The sequence below is a fragment of the Channa argus genome, chromosome 1, assembly GCF_033026475.1.
Source record: "Channa argus isolate prfri chromosome 1, Channa argus male v1.0, whole genome shotgun sequence".
Taxonomy (NCBI): domain Eukaryota; kingdom Metazoa; phylum Chordata; class Actinopteri; order Anabantiformes; family Channidae; genus Channa; species Channa argus.
This window is the reverse complement of record NC_090197.1, coordinates 18,595,146-18,618,293: the sequence shown is the minus strand read 5'-3', so window position 1 is coordinate 18,618,293 and position 23,148 is coordinate 18,595,146. Positions and strand designations below refer to the sequence as shown.

General features: G+C 41.3%; 2 protein-coding genes across 7 annotated transcripts; both read left to right on the top strand.

The window, feature by feature from the left end:
• The first annotated feature begins 1,135 nt into the window (after positions 1 to 1,135).
• On the top strand, positions 1,136 to 22,517 carry hoxa3a (homeobox A3a). 6 transcript variants are annotated; one of them, XM_067504651.1, is made up of 4 exons: positions 1,136 to 3,792; positions 13,335 to 13,395; positions 17,037 to 17,616; positions 19,629 to 22,517. In XM_067504651.1, exons 3-4 carry the CDS (start codon positions 17,154 to 17,156, stop codon positions 20,414 to 20,416), a joined length of 1,251 nt encoding a protein of 416 aa, XP_067360752.1. In that variant the 5' UTR covers positions 1,136 to 3,792; positions 13,335 to 13,395; positions 17,037 to 17,153; the 3' UTR covers positions 20,417 to 22,517. The 6 variants fall into 6 exon arrangements, with proteins under 6 accessions (XP_067360752.1, XP_067360785.1, XP_067360778.1 ...); XM_067504677.1 differs by lacking the exon at positions 1,136 to 3,792 and adding an exon at positions 9,966 to 10,107; XM_067504668.1 differs by lacking the exon at positions 1,136 to 3,792 and adding an exon at positions 10,745 to 11,233.
• On the top strand, positions 3,866 to 6,635 carry hoxa4a (homeobox A4a). Its single transcript, XM_067504759.1, has 2 exons — positions 3,866 to 5,651; positions 6,170 to 6,635. Exons 1-2 carry the CDS (start codon positions 5,234 to 5,236, stop codon positions 6,496 to 6,498), a joined length of 747 nt encoding a protein of 248 aa, XP_067360860.1. The 5' UTR covers positions 3,866 to 5,233; the 3' UTR covers positions 6,499 to 6,635.
• Positions 22,518 to 23,148: the final 631 nt, after the last annotated feature.

The following is a 23,148-nucleotide window of genomic DNA, read 5'->3' as shown; positions in this document are numbered from 1 at the left end:
CATAATGCTAATGAATGATTTGCATATTTTACGGCCCTATTAGTCTTGAGTGGAAGCCCATTGGATTTATCTTTTCACTCCCTCGTTGGAAAAACCACAAAGCTGCATTTGCATTTTAGATCTTGTGCTGGCATCTTTTCTAATTGTAAAATGTGCAAAAATGATCATTGCGATGGCAAGAGATATGCACATTGTTAAAATCAATTTTTCCTTTCAAGAGATGCAGATACCTCACTGTGCTGAGACTGATGAGAACGCGATAGCTGCAGAAGAGGAGGAAAAATTGGGGTCAAAAGTTTAGGCGCTGAACAAGTCTCAGTCATCTGTTCACTCTAAGCTTGATGCCAGCTTTATAATAGCGATCTTGACTCTCCACACAAAAGACAGAATAGCTTTGAATTACATATGTTGCACGATGCACTCCAGGTGAACCCTGGAAGCGCGGTGACCTCGGGTTTGGGACCAGGGGAGGGGACCCCCCACCCGTCCCCAGCAACAAGATTGAGTAGCTGGCGTTTTATTAGGGCGGTTGATTGGTGAATTTCCTTTGAATAAATTGCATTTGATATGTTTAGGGACGAGGGCAAAATTTGCATTTTGAGGATTGATACTCTCGACCCGGTCACAGGGTAATGGGAAGGCCCACAACCCCCAAATAGAGCCCCCTTAAAAAATATTTAGCCCCTCTCTTCCTGATTAGATGAATAGAAACCTTTTCAGAAAACAGAAATGGCACAGATGTTTTTGTGAGTCTGTGAATGTTTAAAAAATACATGTTTTGTTTCAAAATATACTAGTGATGTATTTTAATTATACTACTCCTATTTAGTCATGTTTTAAATGAACGCAACTATAAGCGTAACTGTTTATACTTTTGCTTGGAGGTCTAAAGGCCAAGAGGAAAAAAAAACATATTGATCATAAATGATGACTGACTAATTATTTTGTCGATATTTTGTGTAAACAATAAAAAATTGCAAATCTTCAGAAATGAAACTTGCAGAACAATAAACAGGCTCCCAACAAGTAAATTTGCAAAAATATATATTTCTTTCTCTAAAAACCATCAATTAAAAAACGGTCCAGATATGGTTTCGCTCATGAAACGGACCCCTAGAATGAGAATACAGTCACTTCCAAATTAGGAAGCTTGTATTTCCTTGATAACGTGGATTTATTTTTAGAAAAGAAACATTTTATTTTCTTGACTGTCCAAAATCGAGTCTTTCACAGGACAAATTGCATCACAATTGTAGAAAGTTAACGCACAGCAGTTGAATTTTCTGCGCTTTGTGCGCGAAAGTGCTCAAATACTTAATGCCACAAATGTGAAAGAACATGAATCACTGCTTCAGTAAATCAAATTTTTAAATGAGTAAAGTTTGGTTATTTAATAAAAAATAAAAGCTGGCGAAGAAAGAATAGAATCGGTCTGCTTAATAAGAGATAGAAAATAGAAAATTGATAATAGAAAAAGCTGCTTAATATTTCTAACCAAAGTCAGGGCTTCATGTTGTCATCATCATGCACGTTTTATCATTTTGCTTCAAATCAGTAAACGATATTTCTCATGTAATATAAAACATAATACTCTTTTAAATACATAGCAAGTGGTTGCATGTACCGTTTACCCGTTATTACTTATAATTTCGATATAGGCCTATGTTACCTATTATTTAGCCTTAGTATGTGTTATCAGTTTTCTTAACAGTTGAAGCATGCATCGTTTTTAAGGACCTAGTTGTCCCCATTGTCTGCAATCTTTAATCTCCGGGCTCATTAGTTTCCACTGTAACAGCCTTTTCACCAAGAAGAATAAGGAAGTTGTTTCTGCCCTTTCTTAAGGGTGTAGCTGCTTTAGTTGCACTTGCAATGCTTGAATGTCACCATAAAAATTCTGATCAAAGTTTGCAGCTGTAAATGGAAGCGATTCCCATTTCACTCACTCCTTGCAGTGTTAACCTTGCAGTAATAACTAATTGGTGTTCAGGACACTCATAGTAAAACTGGCATTTTATTGCCAGTGTTTGCCTATAACCATAATTTTCCATATAATGTGAAAGTTGTTTATAGTGCGAATCTTTTGCACATCTTGAATGCAGAAATAATTTTTTATTCGCCCGTCATGCAGGACTGCAGACAAGGGACCTTGTGAGAGCCATCTGCAATCTGTCACCTTCGTCACAGCACTTCTCTGATAATCTAAATTTACAGTAAACTGTCAGCATGATGTATATGGGTTAAATAGACCTTCACTTCACAGTATATGCTCTGAAAGGGAGCACGGTGATCTGGCTCTTAGCTTATTTTGTCCTAAAATAAAATCACATCTAACTCAACCCGGTTTTGTTCGTATCAAGAGTAAAACAGATCCTGAAATTATGTGGGAAATTACATAGATAGTGTCAGGCGGTTTTCCAAATGCTGCCTTTTACTTCGACGGTCGATTGGATGATGCTTATCCTGTTATAATGTGGAGTAAGCTGCATTGTTTGAGAGATTTTCAGGTATTGCCTAGACAGACAGCAGCAGGCCTGTACTGCAGATAACAGAGGTGCTGTTATCTTAAATGCTTCTTTTGTGGCTTTGAATTGCACTTTTGAGCCTTCATGATAGATATGTGCTAATAAAGTTATTCACAGTTGGATATTAAAGAAAACCCGAGACTACAGCAACAAGTAGAATGACCTGTAAAAAAAGCATCGTTATTCACGCAAGGATAACTTTCAGTAAGTGGATAATAGCCGAACTGACCTGGCCCATATTTATTCAGGACCTATATATAATAGAATGGCAGCAGACTGTAAATTTAGATATCATGTGAAGTCATCTTAGCGCTGACATTATGTTGACAAATTGCCTCTCAGGTGGTCTCTTGGCCATATGGATACAGTGGATATATGGCGACAAGTACATCAGCTGCCATTTGCAATGAGTTAGGTGCGAAATGCCCTGTTAGATGCACAAGGTAGTAGCGGCTCTGCCTCGCAGCAACAGTGTGCTAAGATGACAAAAATGGCTATTTTTTTGAAGAGAAAAAACGGAGGCCTCTCTGTGTTCGTCCAAGAAAAGAAGTCACCTGTTTGAGGTTGTCTAAATTAGCAAATCCAAAACATAAAGGTTTAGAGACCAAGCTCGGCACTGTGAAAGAAAACAAGAACTACATTTAATGAAAATAATTCAGAACTTTTTCTTAGCAAATCTCTGCAGTTGAAAATGCAACACGTCTTCACTAATGTGATTTTTTACCCTGACATACCAAACGAAGTAGGATTTTCTAAATAGTTGTATATTTTAAGTTATTTGGAGACTTTTCCGGGTGTTACCGCGCTAGGTGCCTCCTCAACTCCACAGTATTGAACAGACCCTGCAAAACTGAAGTCCAAGTCCGGGGTGAACCCCAGGTCACTGCGTCTAACAGATATGAAAATGTCGCCTCTTTGGAAAAGGGGCACGCCTTGTTGTTTAACAAAGACTGTCAATGGGTAAGATTAATCAGAAACAAAATGGAAACGGTGTCACGTTGGGGTCAGGCAGAAGTTATCTCTGTTTAGGGGAGCGAATAGAATAGGGGGGAGCAGAAAAAAGAAAAGCAAGAGAAAGAAAGCTTTCAATATTTCCGAAGTTTGGCCTCTTTTTCTTCCCCATGTAGAGGCCTTGTTGACGTGGACAGTGCGGATCAGCTTTGTGAAGAGCGGCTGCATCTTCACAGGACACAGATACAGTGTACCACCGTCTCGGACATGGAGAAGAGACAGGACCTGGACGTGATTGTGGATGGCAAGCAGCACGGTCAGAGACAGATTTTGTTTTTTACATATAAACATGTAGATGTAAAAAAAGTTGTTTTTAAATTACATTTAAATGTATCTGAGTCTGACTAAGAATGGTTGAGTTCATTTAAGTCCTTAAAATAATTTCTATTGTTTCCATTTCATTTTTGCTATTATTTCCTGATCTTTAAATATTGTTTCTTTTAAAACCTTGGTCACCTCTCTCCTTTATACATGATATGAACAGATATATACTGTTCGTGTTTGCAGTTGTACAGCAGAACGCACTGCATGATATTTGCTTAACCAAATACAAATGTTCTTTATTTTATAGAAAAAATATAGTATGTTTGTTTGTGGAAAACTTTTTAATATATATATATATTTCCAAATGTATTCATTTTAGGAAACCTGTAGTATTTAGTCTCTAATTGAGTCTGACAACTCTTACTGTAAATGGTCTGCTCTGGTTTGATATCCCACGATATGTTTAGGCATCTGGTCCTAATGTAACATAGGCGTCTCCAAATGTTTGGATGAGCTTTTCAATGGACGTTAACGCAGTAAAACTGATAATATGTGATGACTGTGCCCTCAGCGCCAGATAACGTGTAATTCTGTAAGACAAACAGGGGCCAAAATAGCTTGAAATTGCTGCTATGTCCTGGGAAATCGCATTAAACAGCGTTTAGAAGTATGGATTAAACTAAAAAATGCATTGTGCATGTGCACAGTCGTGCAACATGAGAAGCCAGAGTTATATTTGTGTATGTGTGTGTCATAAGCCTGTGTTACCCGGGTTTTTACTGATGCACAAGTCACATGTTTTAAAGAGGAGAATGGATGTCCGCACAGCAGCGGCTCGTCACTGTTTGGTCAGGGAGCTTGTGCACTTGCTCTGCTTTCTCTTTTCGATCATTTGAGTAGATTTACATGAGACACTTTGTATTGTTGAGTTTGGCCTTTTTTGTTATTTGTTTATAATGGTGATGTTATTTGCAGGGATGCAACAAAAGTGAAACTCGAGCACAGCTCACATTTTTGTCACTGACTATCAGAAACAGTCTTTTGTTCTTAAACCAGCTGCATTTTCTCAGGGCTGAAATCTCCCATTTACTTTCAGTTTTCAGAGGATGTGGATATTTTGCCCATGCAGGAAAGCCTCACCCACATAAGTTTGACCCCATGCAGTAAACAACTTAGTTGATTGGTTTTGCTTTATATACTGTGATTTAATAAGGAAAACACCAACGTAAGCCAGTCCGCGCCGTGTTGGTGGTACCAGTGCCATGCTTTCCATTGGTTCCTGTTTACATGATGCCCACAGGACACGCCGTGATTGGTGGCGCTTCACACGTGACCAGGCAACTTTGTACATTTGACAGGGAGTAGGAGGGTTTTGTGGAGATCAGAAAAACGACAGCGCGATAAAAATTAGTATTGTTGCACTTCACAAATTAATGACCATGAGTTCCTACTTGATAAACTCCAACTATATCGAGCCTTCGTTTCCTCCATGCGACGAATATCAGCAGAGCGGTTACATCCCCAACCCTGGTGATTACTACGAGCGGCCAAAAGATACGGGCTTTCCCCATCACAACGAGCCATCCTATCCCAGGTCAAACTACACAGAATCGGGCTACGATTACGGTAACGTCCCCGCCACTGGACTAGATGATTTCGGCGATGGGCATCACGCACAGCCGCAACCGGTTCCACAGAGCCACGGTCCGCGCCTCGCCGCGGCCCCAGATGGTGGCGCAGGGGCAAATGCCAGCAAAGACTGCAGCCTCGCCAGTGAGGTATATCCCGGCGTAGCGAAGGGCAAGGAGCCGGTGGTCTATCCTTGGATGAAAAAGGTCCACGTTAGCACCGGTGAGTTATCGTCACGGTTAAACAGAAGAACCACTGTGAAACAACCATCGGAACACACGCAATCCTATTGAGACAGCACTAGTAGCAGCCCTTACAACAGCAATTTACGATTATCGAGCAGCAGGGTTGGTAATTAAGGACCCTCGTAAATTTTATTGCCTGTGTTAGTCTGTCGGGGCCATGTGCCTTTGTTGCTTTTTAACCCAAACTACCTCCACCACTGGAGCCGAGCCAAACTGTAATATTCAGCCCCGCTGTTTTGTTAATCATTTCTAAGCTTGATCTGCCCCTGGATGCGAGTGCTTTCACTCGGCATCTCCACATTAAGGTCATGTTTGTAAACGGAAACGAACGCAGCCCTGCTATTTCCCACTAAACTGCTAAATGTTATTTTTTTTATAGCTTTTCAAGCTTGTAACATGTCCAGTGGGTAAACTATATGGGTTTTGCAATAAACGCTGTCGGCCCGTATGTAACACCTGCTTGGTTGCCTCTGTATGGCTTTTTCCCCTCTCCAGTCAATGCCAGTTACAATGGAGGAGTGCCCAAGAGGTCCCGCACTGCCTACACCCGCCAGCAGGCTCTGGAGCTGGAGAAGGAGTTTCACTTCAACCGATACCTGACCCGGCGCAGGCGGGTAGAGATTGCGCACACCATGTGTCTGTCTGAGCGCCAGGTCAAGATCTGGTTTCAGAACCGGAGGATGAAGTGGAAGAAGGAGCACAAGCTGCCAAACACTAAGATTCGGTCCTCCAGCTCGGCCTCTTCCTCAGCCTCGGGGCCCCAGCAGCAGCAAATCAAAACAGGCCAGCAGCTTGTCCCCACGCCGTGCACCGCAGGTCTATAGTGAACGAAGGATCCCCACCCCAAAATCCCCCCAAATCCAGACTGAGATGGCAAATGACACAAATGGAATTTGAAGGACCGATTCTCAGTATTTTACACACATGGTGTTCTCTATTTCACCTTGCCTCTGCCATTGGGCCCCTGTCACGTCCTTTGTACCTTTCCCTTTCCGGTCCTCCTCACCCTCTTCATATAAGCTTGAAGTTCACCTTTAATTGCCACGGTGGCAACTGAAGTGTTATATATTTGTTTATTATTATGAAAGAAGGATTACGCACATTCAAACGTAGGACTTGGATCAAAATGTACAATTACAGTTAAAGCTGAGTGAGGTAAATGTAAGTCTGAAGTAATTTTTCTATGTTCTATTTGAATATTGATTTCTTGTTTTACTATTGCTCATGGAAAAGTTCTAATATACTTGAAAGATATTTAGCGAGACTCTGTGGATGCTTGGTTAGAAACCCAGACGGCTGTATTAGAGGTGTGGCATCAGATAGAGTAACATTGTAGTTGCGTGTTTGAGTGCGTTGGTTTACTGTTGAATGTAGTCCAGGTGACTTTCACATGTAATGTACATAGACAAATCATAATGAAGGCACAATAATGAAAGCATTTCGGCAAGTAGAATTATGTTTGTTGGTATTGTGAGGTCTAGTCTCTCTGTGCTAGTGCGTCCCATGTTGTGCTGTGTTATAAACTGTGAATATTTGTATGTGTTGTCTCCGCATTCACTGTTGTGATGTAGGTTGTGTAGGATCTATCTGTCCTTGTGAAATAAAAAAATAAAAAAAACTTCACTCATCAGGCTGACATGGCTTTGGATATTTTGTCATTGCAAACATTGACTTCATTTAAAGCCGTGCGCACTAACATGCATATTTGGTTGCCTTCTTTTTTTAGATACTTGTTTTAAGGGATTGTCGCTCAGATATTATATTTTAATGCTGTTTATTTTCATTTCACTACATTGACTTATTATTATTATTATTATTATTTTTTAGCATTTGAAATACTTCAGTGTTTGGGGAAGCGTGCGTAAACTGTGAGCCTTAATTGATTTACTGTGTTACATATCAAAAATACTTTATAGATCTTCTTTTACTTTGTCAGAGTAGAATAAAACCCCTCATGCAACATTTCAATATTTTTGCAAAGACGTTTCACTAGTTAATTAGAGCGCAAAGTTGTGCGGTTTCTGAGATTTTGAATGAGGGACAAACTTTAAACATTCACAATATAAATATGTGTGATGTCAGAATTAAGCCCTTCATGAGAAATACATCCTTATGTCAATACTTTATTCTACTGTGTAGTTCAATGCTCAAGTGGCTGAAATTGTAATCCGTAAAATGTCCGTGAAAGTCATGCACATTTTCCAGGATTAAAATGAGATATGTTAGAAATATATGAGACAGGTATCAGCTAGTAGCTCGAAAAGTTACATCCTTTGCTACTGAATAGGACCAATCCCAAATTGTTAAATGTATCCGGCTTTACGTACTGTTCTCACTTGCCATTATATAGAGATCTCACCCAACTTCAGTGCACCAGAGTGAGTGTTGGTCACTACCTGCTACATTCAAACAATGGAGAGTTCAACCAAGGGACACGGTCGGCTCTATCCAATCACCGGCTCAGAGCACTTCTTCTGACCCCTAACCTTTCGACACACACAGTGTTCAGACCATACATCAGCGCTGAGACCTCTGCGAGCTTTTTCTTCTCTTTTAAGATACCGAGAGACAGCATGGAAACAAAAACGTTGTTTAGGTGTGAATCTGAGCCATGAATTTTTGCAAAATTATTCTTAGAGACACCTCTCGTGCAATTAATCAAAGAAGCACCCCTGTCAGATCATGTAGAGAGGGGCTGATGTGAGCAGAAACACTGGTATTGTGGACGTGATTTAGGGCGATTTCCAATGTGTTTTGGCACACGTGGTTTTTTCTTAATATGTAAGCCAGTGACAACCTAATAGTTTGGCTACTAAGTTATTCCTCAAATCTGCAGAGTGAAAGACGCATATTTGAGAAGTGAATTTCCATTCTAATTTGTATAGTTTTGTTCACTTTCTACGGATATTGAAAATATTTGTCAGTTTAAACTAGTCTGAAGGCTGCAGGAATGTTAAAACATGGTTTACACATTCTGTGCAGTAGTGGCTGCAGACATGAAAGCTGTGCTGCAGATCTGAGAGGGACTGGCACTGATTTTTGCGCAGGCTCTAACAAGTCCAACTAGTTAGATTTCACACTTCAAGTCATTGGATTCAGGAATAGAGGTCACTTCCAGTGTCCTGAAATTTTAATTCACCCGTTCACGTGACTTGTTAAATTATGAATGCCCCGGGGTCAGAAATAGATCTGAAAATCTGCCTTACTTTCATTTGAAGTGATCCTCAGCAGGCTGAGAGTCAGATCTCTTCTTCCTGGACACAAATCGTGATGACTTGTAAGTACATTGGGCTGTTTATTTTAGACTGTCTTAAAAATGTCCCGGAAGTGGTGTGTATCCTATTAAATGAATAGTTAGTGTATTAAGTATTGTAATATCATCTGTTTATTAGTCTTACATTTCTGTAGAGCTTTTGAGGTTGCTGAAATCCCATTTGACTTGTTGTTAAACTAATAATTTCATTATTTTCCTTTCAAGTATTTAAACTGAAGTTGTTATTGTTACATCTAGTGCACAATAGCTGGAATATATATCAGCCAAAACGCTGTGTATTTAACGTAGTCTAACCTGGTATTGCAGTGAACCGTTTAGTAAATAACAGCAGTCTAAATTGTCATATCTTCCACATACAACGGAATATGATCAAATTCCTCATGGACGTCACCTGTAAACGAGTAATCAAACTGTTAAGTATTTGTTTAAAATGAAATGATTCCACATATGTGGCTGAAGTGGTGTAGTAAAATTACAGCTGGAACATTGTAGTCATTTTAAGTACAAATGCTAAATAATAAAAATGCCAGTGTTATATTTATCGCAAAACGACAAAAAAGATTAACTGTATTCAGAAATTTTTGACAGGTGACATTTTATTATACACTTTCTCATTTACAAATAATATTGCAGACAATATATTTAAACACTTGTAGCTAAACAGTGAAAGAAGCTTATATGTTGCTTTTAAACCTTGTCAGGACAACTGGAAATAAAAGAGTTAAATGTGGTGAAACACAGTGGTCAAATTATACGATAATAATAAATAATAATAAAATAATAATTATTATCATCATCATCATCTATGCACTTACCTTAAAGGTTTAACCATTTCACAAATGCATGTGATCTGGAAACATTTTCAATCACAATAAAGACCTAAGTTTATAATGACAATTCAAATTGCTTTATTGCAACAACCTATGCAAGCACAATTCCCTTGTTCCAGTCTGTCCCAGTGCTGGTCTGTGTCCATGAGAGATGGCTCCAGTCAGCTTAAGGCGTTGAATTTCGCATTAGCCTTGATGTTGGCCGGTGCAAACCTCGCAGAAAGAGTTATCTTCGGCTGAGTGTATCGGTAACCCAAGCCTGGCTGTTAAGAGCTCCGAGTGTCAACATTGTGGGAAGATATGGAGCACCGTCTGGCCAACATCCAGAGGTCTGTGCCCCTAACTCCTCTTCGTTGACAGTGATAAAGAGCATTGATTTGTGTAAATAACTCTGAAACATTTGTTTTATGCTAAAACAGATTTAAAACAGATTAAACACGTAATCAATCAGTAACTTTTGGGCAAAATGCAAGGCGGGAAACGGTGTAAGAAAAAGTGAAAAAAGTAAAAACCCAATTGAGGCCCTTTCTTTCCCATGTTCTTCTTGTATTTGAACCCAAAACAACGTCCCACTCGGCTATACGCCTCTGTCTGGGTCAAGGAAAAGTTCAGGTGCAGTGGCAAAAGGCAACTTGGTATTAGATTCCAGTGTACGTCGAGCAAAATAATCCTGGACACAGCTTGAAAACTGTAGGGGAGCAAAGAAAGAACACATGCACATATTACAGAAACAAACTTTCTAAAAAAAAAAAGAAAAAAAAAGAAAAAGAAATAATGTTTTTTGTTTGCTTGTTTTTTTATAACGCGTCTAAAAGCCGTGCGTAAAAGTGATTTTAACCCATCATCATTAATCCTCTTCTCATCTTCAGTTTTAATAGTGTCCAAGGTGAATTAATTAAACCTGATCTGCTTCTGTTCCTGTCTTTAAAAGTTTACCGCTCACGTTGTAGTTTGAGAAGACAAAGGCTCGTGTGGGAGTGGGATGATGTCCATGTCCGCCCCGAATGATTAATAGTTGTGGTGGGATTTTTTTCCCCGCCCGCCGCTGGGTGTTGACGGAAAACAAGCGCCAAACGGTGCCACGAAGAGAGAAGCTCTTCCGGGACAGGGACGCTTGACAATACCTGGAGACATCATCCATGCGTAGCACACTCTTTAGATAGAGCGTGGTTTATATTATGTAGATCAAGGTTTTGTCTTAGTAGCACGTTTGCGTCCTTATCCAACCCCTTCACATCTCCAAAACTCCAAAACTCTTCCTATCCTATATTTCTAACATCACTCAGCTGGTCATAGGAAACGCGTAAGTGCTTGTAGGTCTAATGGGGGTCCATGTTCTGATCAGCGGGGTCGAGCAGCCACTCTTTGGTTACCTCACCTCCACTTTCCGCTCACTGCTGACTGACATGCACTTTTCACGACCACCAGGACGCACACGCTCCTTATGTAAGACAGGTAAATGTGTACGTTTTGTTTCTGTTTAGCCAGCAGCATGCAGACTTTAGCTGATGGTGAACAAGAGACTAAGTAGTAGCACAGTCGAAGCCTGACAACGAGAACAGGGGGGCGATAGTGAGTTGATTCTTTGTAATACACTGTGCAACCCCGGTAAAGGAAGATTTACTAATGAGTAATAATTATGCTCCCCTTACATGACATTTTGTAAGTAAAACTCTTATTCTCACATAGTGTGAATCAATTTGGCTGCATCTGAAACTCAGCATAATACAGCAGGATTAGGTCTTTCAGGCGCTAACAGGCACCAAATATATGGCACTTTAAAACTGACAGAACAGCCTTTCCCTGTGAATGGGTGGCACGTGGAAAAGCTGCTTCTCTGCGAGAGACTTGCTCCTCTGCCAGATACATTGCAGTGTCACATACCCCTCTTTTTTCTCCCTCCAAACTGATCCGTTTCTCCTCAGGGGCAATGACTGCCTCCATTAATGATTCACGGGCTCAAATAAAAGGGATTTAAGTTGACGTTGCGTCACGTGAGCGGGGCGCATAATACTGCGCGATGTTATGGCACGGGGAAGAAAACCGGAGCCCCGGTCTGGCCATATGATGCTGATTATGTGCGGGTTACCCCCACTTTCCATGAGGGGAGTTCGGGCTTTGTAGTTTGTTTATCGCGGGGAGATAAAGAAAATCGGGCACACTGAAAGAGAGAGGATTCCGGGTTTGTGGATGTATTACACTGCTGTCACGGACGGATATGTTTTTCCATGCGGACAGAGTCAGAGCCCCAGCTTTGGGAGGATGGATTTTATTTTAAGGTATTTCCGCCGATTGTTCATTACTGTCGTGAGTTATAGCTGCGCGAGGCAGAGGTCAGTAAAAAAGGGGTCTTGAAGGGCGAGAAAATAGACAGATATCAAAAAAGCTCACGGTATTCACTTATTTGATAATATCACACATTCATCATAGTTAATCAAGCGGCCTGTGGAATGTACACACATAATAGAAAGTTAGCATTTAGGTATTTCTCAGGGCCATTAAGATTCAGGCATTGTTCCAGTTTATGCTTCCTAGGCTAAACATTATGAAGCCACCATTTGTTTCAGTCTAAACTTAGAATGTAACAACAAAATATTAAATGTTTCTACGGTTACCAAATATTCAATATCATGAAAATTCATTTGAACAAACAGCCTCGTATTATTGTTTGTAAATAAAGCGGCCATTTAAATACCGGCTTCAAAGAAAAACCCAAACAAAGCGCGCGGACGGTGCAACCTGTCCCATAAAAAAAACGTCTTGTGTCTTTCTGTGGGGCTTTGTGCGTAAATGATACATCACGATGAGCTCCATAAAAAGTAGGGAAAAGCGGTGATGTTGTGTCGCTCCGCCAGGGAAACGAGGATATAATGGAAGACGGAGTGCCAAGCAGGACCGCGCGGCCGCGCTGAGGTCACGGCGCTCCTGCTTGATTTATGGGCACGGGGACTTAGGGAAGATGGTGCGCGAGGGCTAATGACTATTCGATCCGTTTGTGGAGAAAATGCTTACAGGCCAGCAGGGAAACAACAAACACGTTATTTGCATGGACCCATTTTTTGGTTTTTAAGGATATTCCGCTGGGCAGCAGTTCTCAGTCGTAGTGCTGTTGTTGTTGTTCCACTTTAAGCTTTGCATTTTTGCGTTTTTTTTCTAATTGTGTATTATTTAAGATGTATTTATTTCGGATAGCGTTTATCTTATACAAAAATACTGAAGAATTTATATTATATGGATTTGTTTCCCTAGTCAAATTTGTATACTTTGACGTGGAGCCTGCTGTTAAATTAAAATTATCAACCAAATAATTCATTTAAAAAGGCTTGTTTCGACTTTGACTGTATTTCATATAAACTGTTCGCCATACGTTTCTTTTTGCGCCATAAAGACACAGGCCCAAAAAGCATATCCAACATAACTATTTTGTTTTTAAAACATAATTTCCAAGAAGCGCCTATTTGAGACTAAGAATTTATGTGAATAGGCTATGATTTACAGAATACATTTAAATGCATTTTGGAAGATTTACAATTATTTAATTCACTCTTTATTGCAGAAATCCTGCCAAGTAAATTCAGGCCAGTGCACGGTCTTCAAAACACCTTGAACTGCCTTCGGTAAGTTCATATATCTTTATTGATTTGTGTTATGAATGCTTGATGGTGATATCCTTATTCAATTTCTAATAAGTACCACATACGCCCACTGAAGCACTGGCAGGGACAGAGAAGCAGTCGGTGGCTTGTACATTTCCTTGTTGCAGCAATATGACCAGCCCGAGAGCAATAATTCCTTCTCTTCCACTTGTCTTTGTGGTGTAATTTGTCACTATAAAAGTGACGAGGGGAATCGCAGCTCTTGGAGCGGCGCCTTACTCCTTTCAAAAACTACTTTCTGTGAAGGCCATCTGCTTGTAGCCACTATAATTTACTGCACTAAAGTTTAAAAAATGTTTTCTCTTTTATCAACATTTTGTTCTTACGCCTTATTATGCACCGCAGTGCCACTGCCACCACCGCATTTGACATTTAACCCTCTGCTTAGGGCCAAATTAAAGAGAGGCGAATCAGCATTTTACGAAAAGGGAAAGAAGTAAATGATTATACAATGTGGCTACTCTAGTTTAGAAAAGGAAATGCCGAGTTGGCTAAAAAAAATCCTCTAGCGTGAATTTTTATCCCACTCATCCTCCTACGCCGTCCGTGTGTTTTACCTTTTTACAATTCTCAGTGAATTTTGTCTGAGACTGGTCGAAAAGCTGCAGTTTGAAGTGTTTATGACCGAGGAAAGCTGAGAGGACATAAATCTTTTTTTTTTCATGATTTCTTTTGGGCTACAAAAGACTGTATTACCATGAAGAGGGATTCCCCTGCTGCCGGTTCTCTTCTCCCCTGCTCCTTGCTGCATGTCCTCCGCGTTGCCTTTTGGTGATGAAACTTATTTCCATTTCCACACCCTGCTCCTCATGGGGGTTTCCCTTGATATACATCGCCCTTGATCTGAAGCTGTTGTTTTTTTCTGATGTTAAAATAAATATGTTGAATTTTTCATACAAGAGGCCATGTTGACAGTGGAATATCTGCCGCTGAAATGAAAACGAATGGGCCAAAAACTATTGAGGATTTTATGCAAAAATGCAGGTTAATGATTAACCCGTGGATAGAAGCCCTTTATGTCCCATGCAAATGGAAATGCAGCATGGTCAGCGCCTGATTATTCCTTTGTGCTCTCCTGTCTCGTCAACATCTCGTCCACTGGACTCATAATTCCGTTGCAGGATGTGGGGTAAATAATAACAAAAAAGATTTAAAACACTTCAGGGATGGACTATAAAGCAATTTGTTACAACGTATTGTGTATTATTTTTTTTTCTAGACACACTACCTCATTTGGTTGGGGGAGGAGAAGAGACAACCACTTGATTTGAACTGGCTTTCCAAGGCGCTACTTAATTTGCATAATTTTTCTTGTCTATGGTGACGCTCTGGTTCGGGGCAGTTCACTGGTGTCTGCATGGTACTGGTGAAGGATCACATAGTCTAGCATAGCCTTGGCTGAGTGTAATATTGCTATAAGCCCTGGCCATTGCTCTATAGCATAACGATCAATTCAGTCTTGGGTCCAGATAACTCTTATCTCGGTGACCCGACTGCTCACGCCTGCTTTCGTAATCTCGGTTTACCCATCCACGTCGAGTAGGGGAAAAAAGCAAAGAAAAAAAGGAAAGGGGTTTCTCTCGGCTCTTTCCTTTTTTGTTGTGGCTACTAATGCCTGGTGTATGGCAGGGCGCAGTCTGCTGCTGCTTCATTCAGCCCTGCCCTGCCTTTAAACTTTTCTCTGGATTACTGCTTTGATCGATTTCGTCGCTGAATGAGAAAATATTGCTTGGTGCTCTGCATTCGTCGTCAGAGGATAAGGTAAGCAGGCAGGAATAGGCTCCCCCGGTTGTAAATGGCTGAGTTTGTGTGTCGCGTAGTGATTTATCACCGTATGACTTGGATCTCGGTTCAGGAAGAGTTCACACACACAGTCAGGCAGCCAGATTTCTCTAACGTGGAGCAGAGGGCTGTGCAGAGAGCTCCACTCTGTCTTTTGTCTATCTTTCTCTGCCATTTATGAGTATCGCAATGGCTCGCCTGGAGATGTTCACCACAAAGCTTTCAGATTTCTTTCCCAGGTCGCCATAAGTGCACATACAGTGAAGACACTTTCTTTCTAGTGTGATTTAGCTACATTAAGGACAAGCTGGGGGCTAATTTTGTACTGATTTGCTTCGTGTTATGGTCGGCTGCACAGAGCCAGTTTTTTCCATTTCCTTATGTCTGCTACTTTTATGAAAATGCATTCAAATGCATTATTTCCAGGACTACAGAATATAGGCAGTAAAATTAAGCAATATATTTTTTACTGCACTCTACTATAGTAACATTCCAGTTTTTTTTTAAACTCATGGTTTACATCAGGCGCAACGCCATGACCTATTAGTTTCAAACCTTTAAAGGGACATTAGGTTTAAAATCTAATAAATAAGGCTAGATAACATTAAGTTTATTTTTCTTCAGGGTATGCTTCCTTGTTTTGGGCAACGGGCATTGGCATTAGTACAAACAAAAGTGCATGATTTCCCAGCCAAAGTGTGATTGTGACTGGTCTAGTTTTATTATTAATTATTATTTGTATTATTATTATTATAATTATTATATGTGCAGTGGTATTTTTAGCAGTTGATAAAGGGAACCCAGGCATATTAAATATTCTGCTATTTAATCAGTAACTTGACATTATGCAAGAAGCCTCCACAATAACCTGTGGATCTGTGTCTATTATGGTTTATAGTTTCCCCAATAATCTCTTAGAGGCAGGCTCCCATGGTTACCTGCGTGAATTATGGTCCTTTAGCAGCAGGATCTTGCTGTGCAGTCCCTGGGTTTGTGTCCGCCCTAAGTACCGGGCTTGGTTGCTCACCGGGCCGCTCATTCCGAGCAGGTCGTCCCGGCCCACTGACCCCCATATATCACAGCGACGGGCCGCCGCGCAGACAACACCAACAGCAGCCATTAATATGGGCCTGCACGGAAAAGTTCACACCATGGTCATGGAGATGCGCGGATGCCCGCCCGGTTTTTCAGGTTTCCTCATAGCCCCTTTCATTTGTCTTGCAGCATGCAAAGAAAAAAAAAAGAAGAGAATGTGGTCGTGTGTGCTTGGAGCCAGGTGGCCAGGAAAGCACGTCGCGCTTAGGTTTATCCTGTTACAGTTTTTTTTAATTTATAATAAAACACATAAATGGGTCAAAGGTTTGTGGCCAACGTGGAAAGTTGTTACCTGCTACATAGGAAATTGGATACACTGTTGACAGCCCTGTTGGCAGCATAACATTTTTTTACAGAAATATTATTTTCCTGTGTGGTAACCCGCTTTTACCTACAGCATGTTCTCTACAAGATGTTGTGTGGTTTCATTCAGCCTTTTTGTTAATAGGCTCAGAGGTTTAAATTGTCACGCTGTTTCTTGTTAGGTCCTAAAATTGATTTGGCAAACTGAAATGCTTTTGAAAAGGTTTCTGTTCCGATGTTGTTCGGCACAGATGGTAATACAAGGTTAGTATGTGCCCTTTGTAAGCCATAAGGTAAACGGTAATAGTCTACACAAGTGTTGGCCCTATCTTGCCTCCATAGTCTCCAATGTCAGGCTTGTATTGAAAAGTAAGATGGATCGCCACCATTTCTTCTCCTCACGGTGCTTCTTGTAACCCTAGGTTCACCCGAGGAGGCCATTGGCGGAGAGGCGTCACGTGACCACGGGGTGCCAATGTTATTCTACAAGGGTGTCAAGACCCTGTCAGTTTCTGAAATAAATATTGGGAAACGGCGAGATGCAAAAGGCAACCTACTACGACAGCTCCGCAATTTACAGTGGCTACCCATATCAAAGCGCAAATGGCTTCAGTTATGATGCCAATCAGGTCCAATATCCCCGGGCCTCTCATGTGGAAAGTGAGTACCATCGACCTGCCTGCTCCCTACAGTCTCCTGAAGGCTCCGTGGCTCTACAGAAGCCGGGGGAGATGGCGGAAAGCTGCGACAGGACCGCAGCCATTCAGGCGGCGCAGTCCAAGGTTCATCCCGAAAGCAATCAAGCGCAGGTGCCGGTATCAGGCCCACCCCCTCCCCCACAATCCCCCGGTGCTGTCAGCCAAAACACAAGCAACGGGTCCAACCAGCCCAGTGCCAAGAACGGCTCTCCGACCTCGACTGCCCGCAGCAAACAGATCTTCCCCTGGATGAAGGAATCCCGTCAGACAACCAAGCAGAAACCCACCAGTAGCTCCAGTTCAGGTACTCCTAACTGCTACTTGTACACGTACACACACACACACACACACACACACACACACACACACACACACACACACACACACACACACACACACACACACACACACACACACACACACACACACACACACACCCCTATGTGCGGTCCAGTGCTAATGTATAGGGCTAGCAAGGGAGGCGTGAAAATGCAACGATTCCCCAGTAAAGGTTCTTTTCTGTCCCACGCTCAGAGAGATGTTATTTAAGTCATTTTATTTATATAAAATTGCATTTGTATGTATACATTTTCACATTATCTCTGTGGCCTAAAGTTGTTCAGGACCTGAAAAAGAACAAAATTACTATAGTGTAATCAACACCTCCGTGTCAAAGCCCGTATCAACATCCTACATGCAAAAGAAATGATGTGGTCGAGTTTTATTGAAAATTCTTTGAAATAAATGCCACATGCCGTAGACTATACAAGAATGTGTCTCAACATTGGAAATAGATCCCACAATTTGTTGTCTCTGTGCCTTGCAGATGACCTTTCTTTACTGTAAACACGCATCTCCACTGATCACGTATATGTTCCCAAAGACAACAAACAAACACGCACAACAGTTGTTTCAGTTTGTCCTACTGTTTTCATTAGAGGGAAGCTTGATGAGTTTGTGTGTGTGTGATGGAGTGATGGGTCAGGAGGCTTTGTGTTTTGGGGTGTTTATTTACATGGATCTAAGCTCAAAATACAGAGATGCTTGTCTTCCCATGACCTTTTTATAGTCTAAATTTTCAGAGTAACCTTTCACTTAAGGTACGTGGTGTCTGTGATTGGCCCTAAGAAGTGCAAATACAAAGTTGTGTGACTTCATTTAAGTGTTTAACACATGCAAGTTAGATGTTGCCATTCAAGGAACAGCTACACTTGGTGCATAAAGGCGGGGGGTTTGGGGGTTGTATTTGCCATGATGCTCTATTTGCAAAGACCCATTTCTTTCTTCCTTTGCTCTTGTTTGTAAATTAAGTGGGTCCCAGAAAAAAGCCATGGGCAGTAATTTATGGTAAAAGTGTAAAGTGGCCTTTGATTTAATTTATTCATAATTTATATCCAGGGGATGGTGTTTTGTCCACAGGTACTCTGGTACTAGACAGACAACAGTCTTGACACACATTTTCCAAAACAGCCTCTTAATCAAAGCTTCATTTAAAAAACAAATTCCTACATAATGCTGCACTCAATTGCTCTACGTGCATTGATATTCCTCTTCATGCACGTGCTAACCTCTATGTTGATCTTAATGGGTGAGGTTATGTCATGCTGCATTCCTTTTGCTCCAGGTTTGGGCGACAGATAGTTAAATTTATTAAGTGTTGGCTGTCTGCCACAGCGGTAAGTAGACCAACACCTTGCTATTTTGCAGCCAAGCGCCAACATCTTAGGAGGGTAGGGTTATCAGTGAGGGCAGGGAGAGCTGCTGCGTACACCCAGAGGGATACCTAATGCGTATGCTGGCATTGGGCGTGAGTTTTGTGTGACTATAGGGAAAGATTAGCGTCAAAATGTTTAAATAGGGAATCCAAGTTTACCTGGTTCGATAGCATATATTGACCTTTATTGTCCAGTCACTGTTTTGATTTGAACTTAGTGTGCGTTGCTCAAAGGAGCAGTGTTGAGTGTTAATTTTCTTGAGGAGCCCTGATGATAACCCCTGTGCTTTACAGTAGGGAGGGATTATCAAGGCGCTGAAATGTTTTAACACAGACTGGCACGCAGATATACACGCGTGGTGGAGGGGCAGGAGGAAGGAGAGAGTTCATGATAAAACCTCTATTTAAGTAGTGGAGCGGGGCATATTTATCTAGTAAACTGTTCCCCACCCCCTTTTGATGTGGGAGAGTTTTATCAGCTTTGTGCGTATTGTCACAAGGTTTAGCTTCCACTCTCGCTCTCCTGTCTGTGCCTCTGTACTCCTCTCCCTTTCTGTCTGTAATGGATTACTGACTGACATCCTTCTCCTCCTCCTTGACAGTGGAGAGTTGCCCCGGAGACAAGAGTCCGCCCGGGTCAGCAGCATCGAAAAGGGCCCGGACAGCTTATACTAGTGCCCAGCTTGTGGAGCTGGAGAAGGAGTTCCACTTCAACCGGTACCTCTGCAGACCCAGGAGGGTGGAGATGGCTAACTTGCTCAACCTCACTGAGAGACAGATCAAAATCTGGTTCCAAAACCGCAGGATGAAATACAAGAAGGATCAGAAAGGCGTCGGGATGATGCCTTCTCCTGGTGGGCAGTCTCCTCGTAGTCCCGTGGGCCCAGCTTCCGGTGGAGGAGGCGGAGGATACCTCAACTCTATGCATTCTCTTGTAAACAGTGTACCTTATGAATCCCAGTCGCCGACGTCTTACAGTAAACCTCATCAAAATACATACGGTATGGCCACGTCATATCCCCCTCCATTGAATAGCTCCCTCAGCAACTGCCCGCCCTCCCAGAAGAGGTATCCCGGGACCGACTCGGCCACGCCCGAGTATGACGCGCACCCTCTCCAAGGCAATGGCAACTACGGGACGCACATGCAGGGCAGCCCAGTTTATGTCGGCGGTGGTTACATCGACTCAATGCCCAGTTCTGGGGCCTCTGGTTTCGGTCTGACCCATCTTCCACACCCGCCGTCCGCAAACATGGACTACAATGGAGCAATCACAATGGGCAACAGTCAACACCACGGAGTGTGTGATCCGACACCGACGTACACAGACCTAACGCCGCACTACTCTCAGGGAAGAATCCAGGAAGCGCCCAAACTGACGCATCTGTAGCGGTGGCGCTGCCTGGATCACTCCGCCCATTGTCTTATCCACCTCCAGACACATTACTGCTTTGTTTCTGCGCCTCCTCATGGCTTCCACCTTTTCTCTACTTTTGTTTATGTTTCCTATAGTTTAATGTGTGAAGTAGCGTAGGATAAATAATCACGACTTTTTTTCTCTCTATTTGCTCGTGTCATTGGCTCACAGAGACCTTTATCTGGGCTGCAGGACGTCTAGATCGAGAGGGAGGGGGGCACACTATATGCATAGGCCTATTTAATCTTTTTTTTTTTTTTTTTACAATTTTGTTTTACAATTGAAACTCAAACAGGGTATTATGAACATATGTTATTCATTCAATGTGAATTTGTCTGTGTTTTATTTATCCGCAGTTGAAGAATTGTGTTTTGCATTTTGTTGCACTTGTCAAAGGATCGTTTAGGAGCCACGAGCTGGGGTTATGAGGGAAACACATTTTCAAAAATAAGGGTCATGAGCTTACACGCAGCCTCCCTTGTTTGTGTTTTGTTCTGTTGGACTCTCTGATGTTATTTATTTTGTTCAATGTAAAGAGAAAATGGCCCCTTAGTATTATTTGACACCCCGGCGATGCTTTGGCGAAAAATAAGCGTTTCGGTCCTTCTCCAGCCCATACATGCAGCCTAGTCTGCAGCAGCAGCCAATATAGGCTATGTTTTCATTTATTCTTAGAGGAGGTGTTTTCTGAACGAATGTAAAGTCAATCAGTCACGCAATAAGGGTGGAAAGAAGGACACACATTTGCAGTTTCTTTATGGAAGAAAAAGGAAACGGACATCGTTATTTTATTTCCCGATGCCATACATTCCATGCTGCTCCAGTTCGAAAATATAAATAAAAGAATTGAAATATAATTGTAGCACATCCTTCAGTTTTAATTTAGGCACAAAAAAGCATTTCACATGATCATAAATTTTAATACAAGGAATAATATTAACTATGAGATTTGCTACTATATTTACGTTAATAGTGATTAGTGTATATATACTTGCAAATATAATAGGCTACAACAATAGCAAAAATGCGTTTTACACCAATTGCATTATGATATTAATAACAATAATAATCACAATAATATAATATGTACGTCTTTACGTTATATTATATATACAAAAATAATGTAGAATCAGTCATCATAATTCATATTCAATAACAGGAGAGGAAATAGCCGCGGATAAAGTCAAATATTGAATAAAAGCTACTTGAGTTTTTTTCAATCCTTCTCCTGATTCGACGTGAAGAAAACTCTCGGGTGGCCTTTTCCCCTCCTCTCATCTGCGTGGGCACATCCATAATAATAAAAATGTCAGCCGGGCCCTTCTGGAGATTCTGCAAGAAAACAACAAGCTAAATGAGAAATCGTTTGAAAAATAATTCCCTGATATGTTCAGTCAGTCAAATGCGGTCAGACAGGATACACGCTGAACTAGAATCATAAAGGGGCTTATTTGTCTCATTATTCTGCAGATTTGCAAATGCCAGCGTAAAGCCAATTTAATAAGGACGTCTGTTAGGATGATCGTTTAAAAAAAAATGATTAAAGGAAAACTGAAACCCAGAAGATATTTTTTAGTATTTTGCATAATAATAATAATAATAATAATAATAATAATAATAATAATAATAATAATAATAATAATTTTTAACAGTGTGTTTTAATTTTCAGAATTTGCAATAATTTTTTAGTTCGTATCCACTATATTCCAGAAACACATGGAGTTTCAGTGTTTTTATTGTTTGTAATTTTCTCAAATGTGCTCTAAAATTGTTGGATTGTATTTAGTGCTCCTTTTTTAGCTCCTTTTTTTAAACATCTCTCTCCAAATTAACACAACTCTTTTGTACCATGTTCAGTCTTTATGATTATATTATGCCTTTGTGCAATTGTAGCATTATTTGTTCTGGCTGAGTTTTGCACCAAGGAATCATTTTCAGCTCAATCTGACAGATATAAGAGGGACATTACTAGCCCTGACATATGGTTAGCAGGGAAACCTAGAACAATTGAACCATGTTGTGTCAAAGAAAAAAAAACGCTGATGCACTCAGTATTTTCTGCATCCAACACACACACGCGCACACATGCATACGCATGCACAGCAAGACACTGATCTGACCCATATGCGTCATAAACAAGTAGCACATAAATAACGTTTTAACTTAAAGAGAAGATTTGTATTTATTTCATTGCATTTCCATCCGTGGGAAAGTGCTCCTAAATCAATTCTGCTGTAAAGGAAAGTGTGTAGGACAGGCTGAGGTCCACTAAATGCTGCCACCCACTTCTTTCCCTGCACACAAAGCCAGTGCGTAATTCCAAAAAAGCCATCCATCTCTTCTCCTAGCAACTCTGTCCCTCGCCACAGAGTCTCATCCGCTTACAAACCTGTCCACCTAAACGACAAATATACGTCGTTGTGTAAATCGCAGCCACAATCCAAAGATAAAAGCCAGGTGGAGAAGCTGCTTCGCCCTACTCACCGTTGGCGCGTTACAGCCTCCTCAAAAGAAGGAAATAGCTGCATGTTGAGAAGCTGGACTCTTATTTATCTTCTTAAACATCCCTCCAGCGACAGCCAGGCTACGACTACGAGCAAAAACTGGTTCTAATCTGAGTGGCCAGTGTTTCTCGACGCTTCCTGGCTGCATTTGATCCGGGGGAGAGTTAGAAGCCTTAAATGTGTTGTGAGGGCACCGAGCTG

Excerpts from the sequence above, each read along its gene's own strand:
- hoxa4a (XM_067504759.1), top strand. The coding sequence starts at position 5,234 with ATGACCATGAGTTCCTACTTGATAAACTCCAACTATATCGAGCCTTCG. Across the intron at positions 5,652-6,169 it reads AAAGGTCCACGTTAGCACCG|TCAATGCCAGTTACAATGGA; the intron begins GTGAGTTATCGT and ends TCCCCTCTCCAG.
- hoxa3a (XM_067504684.1), top strand. The coding sequence starts at position 17,154 with ATGCAAAAGGCAACCTACTACGACAGCTCCGCAATTTACAGTGGCTAC. Across the intron at positions 17,617-19,628 it reads CACCAGTAGCTCCAGTTCAG|TGGAGAGTTGCCCCGGAGAC; the intron begins GTACTCCTAACT and ends CCTCCTTGACAG.